This window comes from Saccopteryx leptura, chromosome 5 (genome assembly GCF_036850995.1).
Source record: "Saccopteryx leptura isolate mSacLep1 chromosome 5, mSacLep1_pri_phased_curated, whole genome shotgun sequence".
Taxonomy (NCBI): Eukaryota; Metazoa; Chordata; class Mammalia; order Chiroptera; family Emballonuridae; genus Saccopteryx; species Saccopteryx leptura.
Window position 1 is genome coordinate 216,022,036 of NC_089507.1, and position 10,572 is coordinate 216,032,607.

General features: G+C 57.2%; 1 protein-coding gene across 1 annotated transcript in view; it reads left to right on the forward strand.

The window, feature by feature from the left end:
* The window catches only part of PSMF1 (proteasome inhibitor subunit 1), a 29,856-nt gene extending 19,527 nt beyond the window's left edge, over window positions 1-10,329 (forward strand). Inside the window, exons 5-7 of the mRNA XM_066384179.1 lie at window positions 6,131-6,184; window positions 8,024-8,182; window positions 8,658-10,329. Coding sequence (XP_066240276.1) covers window positions 6,131-6,184; window positions 8,024-8,182; window positions 8,658-8,709 — 265 coding nt within the window. The 3' untranslated portion in view covers window positions 8,710-10,329. The remainder of the gene's footprint in view (window positions 1-6,130; window positions 6,185-8,023; window positions 8,183-8,657) is intronic.
* The last annotated feature ends 243 nt before the right edge of the window (window positions 10,330-10,572 follow it).

Sequence of the window (10,572 nt, forward strand, 5' to 3'; positions counted from 1 at the left end):
CCATGTTGCTGGGCAACCAGGCAGTCACACTTTCACCTTTTTGTTTTTCCCTCAAATGTGACATTTGGGGGCGGGGCTTTAAGGTGGGGAGCAGGGGAGGAGCTCCCCAGCAGCAGGCCCATCTGGTACCGCAAGGTGTTACTACCCCCTTCCTGAACAGCCTGGCCTGGGCTCTGGGCGAGCGGCAGCCTCTGCCCCGCCCCCCAGGACGCAGTCCTGCGGCTCCGCCTCGCCGCCCACAGCCCCGTATTGCCGTCCCACACCTGGAAGCCTCCAGGTGCAGACCCGAGTCAGTCGGGGTGTCTGCCCTGGTGCATGAAGAGAATTGCTTCTCAGAGTGTGGTGAGGTGTGTCCGGAGCTTGTCACAGGGCCTGGCTCTGCTGGTTCCGTGCTGGTTTGGTGCTGGTTCCGTGCTGGTTCCGTGCTGGTGTAGGTGGAGAATTGAGGGTCAAAAGGAGGTCAGTCCTCCTGAGAGATCTCGGGGAGAATTACTGAAAACAGCCACATCAGCCCCCTAACTTGTTGTTACTACAATTCTAACCCATTTTTCTTTGCTCCATCTGTCCCTCAGGCAGTCAGGAGCCGGTCCCAAATCCTGTTCCCCATTTCGAAAAAACATTTTTTCCTATGCTTAACCAGCTTTGCTAAAAATAAATCCTTAGCTATTAAGCTCTTACTTATGTCATTCAAATTTCATTTTTAATTCCAGTCTGTATCTTTTTACATGTTTTTTGAATGTTCCTAATATATTGTGTTCTGCATTTTTTTTTTTAATTTCGTGATTCACTGATTGAAGTGCTGAATGTTGTTAGCATCTGATATTTTATTATATAGCTACGTTATCGGCCTCACCTCAGTGCGATGTTTCAAGCATGTCCAGTTTTCCATTTTAAATCGCACACTATGAACATCTGTATGTAAATTGGTGTTTGTTTTTTTTGTTTGTTTTGCATTTTTTACTTCCTTGAGTTACGTTTCCTAAACTGGCAGATCTCAAACTTTTTGATCTTAGGAACCCTCTTGCATTTTCAAAAATTATTTAGGACCCCAGAGAACTCTTTGAGTTACTCTATCAGTGTTTACCATATTAGAAGTTACAGCCAATGTTTTTTTTTCTTAAGTTATAAGCAGGGAGGCAGTCAGACTCCCACATGTGCCCTACCAGGATCCACCCGGCATGCCCACCAGGGGAAGATGCTCTGCCCATCTGGGGTGCTGCTCCGTTGCTGCAGAAGCCATTCTAGCGCCTGAGGCAGAGGCCATGGAGCCATCCTCAGTTCCCCGGGCCAACTTTGCTCCAATGGAGCCTTGGCTGTGGGAGGGGGAGAAAAAGACAGAGAGGAAGGAGAGGGGGAAGGGTGGAGAAGCAGATGGGCACTTCTCCTGTGTGCCCTGACCAGGAATCAAACTGGGGATTTCCACACACCGGACCAACGCTCTACCACTGAGCCAACCAGCCAGGGCCCCCCAAATTTTTAAATACACATTTGCTCATTAATTAAAAAAATAACAAGCCCAGTATGTGTTCACATATAATATAAAAGGAGTTTTATGAAAAGGTCTATCTTTTCCAAAATAGAAAGTAAATTAGTGAGAAGAGTGACATTGTTTTTACATTGTTGCGAATTATTTTACTGTCTGTCATGGAAGACAGACAACCTAGATTCTTACTTCTGCTTCTGCACTTAGTAAGTGGTAATGTTTTGTTAGAGCCGTAGCCTAGATTGCTTGCTGGAAAAGACAAGAATCGTTGAACAACCTTTTCAAATAGTTGTAGGTAGTCTTTGCGTTTCACCAGAACCTGACACATGATGGTTTCTGTGAGCGTTCATTGTGATGTGGCATCTGAATCCGTATCAGTGAACTCTATATGTTCATTATTCCATTCAAGTCCAGTGGTCTGTCCTGCCTTTTCAGTGGGATCTTTTGCCCATGAATGATATTAGAAGATCGTGTATCAGCTGTTTGGGAAATATTAGTTCACTGAAATGTGCAGATTGACTCAATGTTGGCACATTTTATCACACAGTATCAGAAACTCTCGTTCATTCATATCACTGATCTCATCAGCATCGGTGTCGTGTAGGGAAGCCATCAAGCTAGTGGTGAACACGGATTTCCACGTTGCTCATTTTCGCGGGAAAACTTGGGTTGTGTAATTGGCAGCACACGCTGTCAGTCACTTTCCTGGACTAACGGGCTCACGCACCCAGGGGCTGCTGCAGAGATGAGGCAGATAACCACAGAGGACTGGGCACATCGTCTGCCTAAAGGCCACATGGAGGAGATTGTATTTGCTTGGGGAGGCAGAGTATCTGTGGACGGATGACAAAAACTGGAGACCTGGGGGCTGGGGCGGGGGGGGGGGGGAGATGGTCACTTTCACGAGCCCACAGTCTCCTAGTTATAATTCTGAAGGCAGAAGAGACCTGAGAGCAGGGTTGGTTTGTTTTTTTCTTCCCAAAAATGAGATTGGTCCCAAACCTTGTTTGGTAGCAAACCTGACCTAGAGTGGCAGGAAGCTCTTGATATATTTCCACTGATGCCACGGCTGACTACTCACTCGCTATACAGAAATGTCTGAGAATTGGGTACAGGGTGCCACATGGGAGCGTTAAGCAGAGAATATAAGGCGTACTCATCTGACCTTTCTAAAATACGAAAAATTCTGAATTCCGAAACACAGCTGGCCGAACCTTGCGGGTCTCTGTGCCCTCTTTACTTTTGAATTTTGCAACTGGTGAGTGTATTACCTATTCAGAAAATTAAATTTAAAAATGTATTCTTTTCAAAACGAAACTGAGCCCAGTGCCGACACTGAGCAGGCGCACCGTGGACGGTGGTCGTGGCTGGTGCTCCGCCCTCCCGGGCCCTCTGGCTGTCAGCACGTCTGTGCGCAGCCGGGGCTGCGTCCCGTCTGGGCGGCTCTGGCAGTGCCACTGCGCAGATTTACACTGTACAGGACAGCGAGAAGGACAGACCTTTGCCAACCAGCTAGAGCATTCCCCACCCAGAGCCCGTCTTCCTCCAGAGCAGGGCGTCTCAGCCACCAGGAGGGCAGTAATGGGCATTGTGTGGGCAAGGGAGGAGGGGTTGTGTCTAAGAAGGGACGTGCGTGGCCAGGTCCCTCAGACCCCTCTGTTGGAGGGGCCCTGTTTGGAGCTGGGACACCCTGTCCGGCATGCCGGCTGAGAAGCCGTGCCTCGCGGTGAGCGCACAGCAGGCTTCCCTCCAGCCGGGCACCAGGGGAAGCAGTAGGGCCTGATCTCGGAGACCATGTGCAAAACTGACCTGCTTTTAAACTCTGACGTCTCAGTGAGCACACCCAGGATGGAGACCGTTTGAAAGGGGGGGTCTGCACGTGCCCATACTGAGTTCGCGAAAGCGTGCACGTGTTACTGCGAGAGGGCGTTGAGCGTGCGCTGAAGGATGTGTTGTGACCGTTTCAAGTTCCCAGATTGCTGGGGTTGGCCTCGCAGCTGCCTTCCTGGCCGCATTGTTCTCCGTTTCTTCTCCCTTCCCCCCCAGGAGAGAGACAGAGTCGGCTGCCTGCTTCCCGAGCCAGGGCTCCATTCTCCCAGACGTCCTTACAGCTGCTAGGAGCCCCTTCTGTGCACTGGTCAGAGGGCCAGTTGGTGGCGGTGGATGCAGTGCTTGAGCGAGGCCTCCATTCTCCCAGACGTCCTTGGAGCCGCTAGGAGCCCCTTCTGTGCACTGGTCAGAGGGCCAGTTGGTGGCGGTGGGTGCAGTGCTTGAGCCAGGGCTCCATTCTCCCAGACGTCCTTACAGCTGCTAGGAGCCCCTTCTGTGCACTGGTCAGAGGGCCAGTTGGTGGCGGTGGGTGCAGTGCTTGAGCCAGGGCTCCATTCTCCCAGACGTCCTTGGAGCCGCTAGGTGCCCCTTCTGTGCACTGGTCAGAGGGCCAGTTGGTGGCGATGAGTGAAGTGCTTGAGCCAGGGCTCCATTCTCCCAGACGTCCTTGGAGCCGCTAGGAGCCCCTTCTGTGCACTGGTCAGAGGGCCAGTTGGTGGCGGTGGGTGAAGTGCTTGAGCCAGGGCTCCATTCTCCCAGACGTCCTTGGAGCCGCTAGGAGCCCCTTCTGTGCACTGGTCAGAGGGCCAGTTGGTGGCGGTGGGTGAAGTGCTTGAGCCAGGGCTCCATTCTCCCAGACGTCCTTGGAGCCGCTAGGAGCCCCTTCTGTGCACTGGTCAGAGGGCCAGTTGGTGGCGGTGGGTGAAGTGCTTGAGCCAGGGCTCCATTCTCCCAGACGTCCTTGGAGCCGCTAGGAGCCCCTTCTGTGCACTGGTCAGAGGGCCAGTTGGTGGCGATGGGTGAAGTGCTTGAGCCAGGGCTCCATTCTCCCAGACGTCCTTGGAGCCGCTAGGAGCCCCTTCTGTGCACTGGTCAGAGGGCCAGTTGGTGGCGGTGGGTGAAGTGCTTGAGCCAGGGCTCCATTCTCCCAGACGTCCTTGGAGCCGCTAGGAGCCCCTTCTGTGCACTGGTCAGAGGGCCAGTTGGTGGCGATGGGTGAAGTGCTTGAGCCAGGGCTCCATTCTCCCAGACGTCCTTGGAGCCGCTAGGAGCCCCTTCTGTGCACTGGTCAGAGGGCCAGTTGGTGGCGATGGGTGAAGTGCTTGAGCCAGGGCTCCATTCTCCCAGACATCCTTGGAGCCGCTAGGAGCCCCTTCTGTGCACTGGTCAGAGGGCCAGTTGGTGGCGGTGGGTGAAGAGCTTGCTGCCCTCTGGCACCGCCTGGCCTGACCAGGGAGGCCACCAGAAACTTTCACTGACAGCTCTGTGAACCGTGACGGGGACAGTCACCTTCCCTTGGAAGCCAAGTCCCCCTAAATCACAGTGTCTTTTCCAGCCCATTAGGCAGCTGACAGAGGAAGCTGCTACCTCAGCTCTGTAATGGATGGCTCCTTACCTGTGAGCTTCGAGGAGGGGCATTTACGGGGCTGCCCTGCGGTCTGGCAGGAGCCGCCGCGCTCCGGAGCTGTCGGCAGTACTGCCCACCGGGCCCCGAGCACAGCCCGAAGACCACTTTCTCGGACACTAAATCTTTATTTTATTATATTCACATCCATGTCCTTTGTAGAAGAAACATAGGAAATAGAAGAAAGTCCCCACTGTTTATATTTTCAGTACGCGTCCTTCTAGCCTTATTTCTATGCACACCGCTGATTTCCTAGGTTACCGACGACCCACCCGCCTTTCTCCCATAGTTAACACTATAGCATAAACATTCTTCCACATCATTATAAAACATTGTGAGAACATTGTTTCCGTGCCTGCACTTAGGGATGTGCCGTGATGTGCCCTGGTCCCTGTTTAGGCCGACACAGTTCCCTGGATTATAGCTTTTATGGTGATATTTTAATTTGAATAAAGTGTTCTCTCTTTACAGTTGATACCTAGAAATAGAATTGTTGGATCAAAGGATAAGAGATACTTAAGGTTTTTGAAAGAGCTCTATTTTGTGTGTGTGTGTATGTGTGTGTGTGTGTGTGTGTGTATATATATATATATTCTATAAGACAGAGTCTCCGTTAGTGCTGCTAGCTCCTGTGTTGTGGATAAGGGTAGTGGGGGAGGGGAGGAAACCTCAGAGGTGACAGTGGGCTGTGCCCCTCCCACAGCCTCAGTGCAGATCTACAGCACTTATATGAGTCCCATGCCGGGACATATTGACAGAAAGGTTGGGAAGCACCATCTTGCTCTCCCCGTTGGAAGCTTTTAAATCTGAGCTTTTGGTGGTTTGGGTTTTAGAATAGTTTTCTGATCTAAAAGATCTGGGTTCTTTATCCAGAGTTGAGGAGTGTGAGAAAAATGTAAATAAGATAAAGGTTATGTGGACGTTAGCACCTCTCCTATTTCTCCTTCCCAGGGAACTGGGACCGTCCCTGTTACAGCCTTGTGTTCGGCACTGTAACGTTATCCGTGTTAGTCTCTGCCAAGGGCCACTTTGCATTATCCCTAGCAGTTGATGCCTTGTGCAGGGGTGTCTGCTGTCCCCAAGCCTGGGAGTGAGTGCCTTTGTGACCCCTCTGCTGTCAGGTTCCAGCCCGTGGGGACCCAGGTGCCCGGCTGCTCTGGGACTTGGCGGTGATTGTCCCTTGTTTGTTTCAGGTGTGATCCCCTGGGCCCGTTTGCTGTTGGGGGAGAGGACCTGGACCCCTTTGGGTGAGTACTGCCTGAAGGTGGCGGCCCACGCCGCCCGTGGCTTCTCAGCCGGGCTCCTCTTCTAATTTTAGCACTTTCATCAGTCTTCTTCGGGGTGGAGGAGACAGGTTGTTGCTGAGCTGCTGAGAAATCACTGTGCTCCTGCGCGCTGCCATGCCTGGGGTGATGGGGGAGAACACCGGTGCAGGGGCGGGCGGCTCGGCTGTCCTCCCTGGGACTCCCCTGTCCCCCCCATCCTCCCTGGGCCTCCCCTGTCCCCCCCCATCCTCCCTGGGCCTCCCTCGTCCCCCCCCATCCTCCCTGGGCCTCCCCCGTCCCCCCCCCATCCTCCCTGGGCCTCCCCTGTCCCCCCCCATCCTCCCTGGGCCTCCCCCGTCTCCCCCATCCTCCCTGGGCCTCCCCCGTCCCCCCCATCCTCCCTGGGCCTCCCCTGTCCCCCCCCATCCTCCCTGGGCCTCCCCTGTCCCCCCCCATCCTCCCTGGGCCTCCCCCATCCCCCCCCATCCTCCCTGGGCCTCCCCCGTCCCCCCCATCCTCCCTGGGCCTCCCCCGTCCCCCCCATCCTCCCTGGGCCTCCCCCGTCCCCCCCATCCTCCCTGGGTCTCCCTCGTCCTCCCCCCCCATCCGCCCTGGGCCTCCCCCATCCCTCCCCATCCTCCCTGGGCCTCCCCCATCCCCCCCATCCTCCCTGGGCCTCCCCCATCCCCCCCCATCCTCCCTGGGCCTCCCCTGTCCCCCCCCCATCCTCCCTGGGTCTCCCTCGTCCTCCCCCCCCATCCGCCCTGGGCCTCCCCTGTCCTCCCCCCATCCGCCCTGGGCCTCCCCCGTCCTCCCCCCATCCTCCCTGGGCCTCCCCCATCCCCCCCCATCCTCCCTGGGCCTCCCCCACTCCCCCCATCCTCCCTGGGCCTCCCCTGTCCTCCCCCCATCCTCCCTGGGCCTCCCCTGTCCCCCCCCATCCTCCCTGGGCCTCCCCCATCCCCCCCATCCTCCCTGGGTTAGTGCTCCCTCTGGTGCGGGACACTGCACAGGTTTGTCCGGTGAGGACTGAGAGCGCATGGTGGGCTACAGACCTTAAAGAAGCTTGGCACTACTCACAGGTCCCCTCGCTTGATAAGGGAGCCTGTGCTCCCGCTAATCTCTGGGTGGTTCTTGTCATGGACCCTGTAAAGTCATCACAGCCTCAGCTATGTAGTGTCTCACATGAATGACTCAAACTAGGTTTTGACCTCTGCTGCAAATTGACCCCACTTGAGCAGGTTCTTAGATAGCTGCAGTCACATGAGTACGTAGGTAAGCTTGAGTGGTTTAGGGGGACATCAGCTCATGTGTCCTAGTTTGAGCACTGAGCTCAGGTCCGTGGAACATCATGAGAGAGAGCCGTTGTCTGGAGCCAGACGGGAGACCCACAGGCAGTCCATAGATTGGCCTGAGGTTCTTTGAGGAGACGTCAGAAGAGCTGCAGAGTGAATTGTCTCAGTGCCATTCTCAGGCTTGAGGCCTGAAGCAGTGCCCTGCAGAGCCTTGTGATTCTGCTTTGACCTGGGCAAGTTCTAGCACCTGTTCTCAATCCAGTTGTCCCCCGTGGGGTATCGGGCATGGCAGGAGTCTCGGTTCTGTGGGCCCAAGATGCCTGGAGAGCCAGAGGTCCAGCCATGCGTGCCAGGGGAGTGTGTTTGCATTCCTGCCCACTTCCTGCTGGGACCCTGCCGCCAGCCTGCTTGTCCGCCTGAACCTCCAGAGGCGAGTCCTGGGCATTCTCGGTCCACTCCTGCCTCCTCTGCCTCTTCTCCAGCAGCTCCCTGCTGCACCCAGACCCCTTCTTCCTTCTTGCCTCAGGCGTCCAAGAGGTGGCATGATTGTGGATCCCCTCAGATCTGGCTTCCCAAGAGCACGTATTGACCCGTCCTCGGGCCTCCCAACCCGGCTTCCTCCAGGCTCAGTGCCCCCAGGAGCGCGCTTTGACCCCTTCGGACCCATTGGGACCAGCCCATCCGGGTAGGTGTTCACTCGGGTGTGCTGAGAGGTAGAGCCTGGTGGAGCGGGGCGTCTGCTCCGCCCCCACTGCCAGGATGGGGCCTCCTCCGGGCCCTGCCTGGTGCCCCCCAGAGCTCCAGGGGCCCCTGCTCCTCGGTGCCTCCCTCCCGCACTCTGCTCAGGGGGCCCCAAGGAGGGGATGTTGCTCACTCATCGGGAGTTCCACACGTGTCGGGGACTCACTGAGTCTGTGTCCACACTCACGGGTAGAGGGACTGTGCGGTTTGTAGGTGCAGAAACCGGGGCCCCAAAAGGTGAAGTCACTCACCCGTGGTAGGAGAATCGGATTCAGCCCCCATTTGTGTGGCTCTCGAGCGCACGCCCTCAGCTCCACACACCCCACACCGGCGTGGAGGGCAGGCTCCTCAGCTCGGCCCCATCTGCCTGCGTGCCTTGGCCGCCGGCACGCTGCTCACCAGCCCTCTTTCCATTCCAGACCCAACCCCGACCACCTCCCCCCGCCGGGCTACGATGACATGTACCTGTGACGGCCTCGAGGGGGGCCCCGTGTCTGCAGGCTGGCTGGGATCGCCGCCCCGCCCCCTCTCCGAGCCAGGGCGCCCGCGGCAGCTGTCCACCCGGCTGTGTGTAGGCCCCTGAGGCAGCGCAGTGCCTCCCAGCACCAGCTCCTCCCGTTCCCAGGGGAGACCCCGGCAACCTATACCCTTGGCCCGATGCAGCGCTATGAGAACGGAACGCATTTTGGATGTTATTATTGAGAACCAAATGTCAATACAGAAGTCATGTTGCCGTCTCCCACTTCCCTTTGCTGCACATCTCCTTCCAGTTACGAGACGTCCGAGTTTGAGTTTGAGTTGAGTTTGTGTGGGGTAAATGACCCTTCCTACCCAGGGCCTGTTCTTGCTGCTCAGGCACCTGCCCTTTGTAAGTTGCTGTCTGCTCCTGACGTCACTGAGATGGGTCCCCGTGTGGCTGCGTGGATGAGAACGAGTGGCAGGAAACCCCGTGGGCCACAGGGACGGCTTCCACACGAGCAGGCACGTCGCCAAGGGGCCGCCCACCCGTCTGTGAGGGGCAGAGCCCTCCAGGTCCGCCTGTCCGACCCGTCCCCAGAGTCCGTCTGTGCCCGGCAGCCGCAGTGTGGACACGTGACAGACTGCAGGGCTCATCTCATCTCACCACCAGTTCACCGAGTGACCCTGAGTCCCTGCCCGCCTGTGGCCTCTGTGCCCAGCTGTGAGGCTGAGGTGCCGCCCTTCTGACACTAACATCCTCCTGTCTGCTTCTGTGCATGGCGGCCCCTGGGAGCCAGGCCCAGGGAACGAGGCAGATCGAGAACCCTGTGGGCTTCCCGCAGAGCCTCCGGCTGGGCCTCCCCTGCCCCGGGCCCCGCGAGCACAGGAGCTCGGTGAGCTAGTGTGGAGCTCCGGAGGAGCCGGGGGGCCAGCCTCCAGGTGCAGCCGGGGTGCATGGAAGAGCTAGTCAAGCGCCGGACAACTAGGGAGGCATTGCACCCCCAGGGAGCCCGCCGCCGGGCGCCGGGGCCTCTGCCCAGGCCCCCTGACCCTCGCTCTTCCCCGGCTCCTTTTCAGCCCGAAGCCGGGCAGACGTGGGCACTGACGGACCTTGTGCTGGTGAAGAGAGCACCCACCACAGTGCCAGGCTCAGGGCAGGAGGTCGCGCGCTGGGCACTCTGGCTTCACACCAGCATTTCCGCCGTGTTCGGGTCCTCTCACTCCTCAGCGCCTTGCGGTCTTCCCCTCATTAGGACGTGTTATTTACCTGGGGGCAGGGCCACCAGAGCCTTCCGCTGGCACCCTGTAGCCTGGGCCTGCCTGTCTGCCTGGCCTGAGAGCGAGTTCGGGGTAACGTAAACGGGCACTTGTGCCCAGGGTCAGCGTCAGATGGAGGCCGGGCCTGGGCAGGGAGGCCAGCACGAGTGGGCTCGCTGGGCACTGCTGGCTGCCCCCACCCCGCGCTCGTCTGGGAAAAGCCCGCCTTGAACCCTGTAGAACGGGTCTGCTCCAGAGAAAGCTGCAAATACAATCATCAGTCATAGTTTTCTTCCTCAAGGGCCAGCAAATGGGTGCGATGTTTCTGTTTTGAAATTGGAAAATATCTTCCTACCGAAAGGACCCGGGCAGGCAGCCTGCTCGTAAAAACATCCTCTGCTATAAAAGGAAGCGAAGGGACGTCAGACCAGGCACCGCCAGACAGGCAGGGAAGGGTGGGTAACTTTTAGGGCCCTGATTCGTGAAAAGACAAGGTTGGAATAGCCAAGTTGCCGTGCAGACTTTGCAGTGGCAAAGGTTGGAAGGTGGCCCTCTATGTGGTCCGTTCTCTGAAGACAGAAGCTAGTGCCTTGTCTGCAGAGCAGTCGTCCTCTGTGG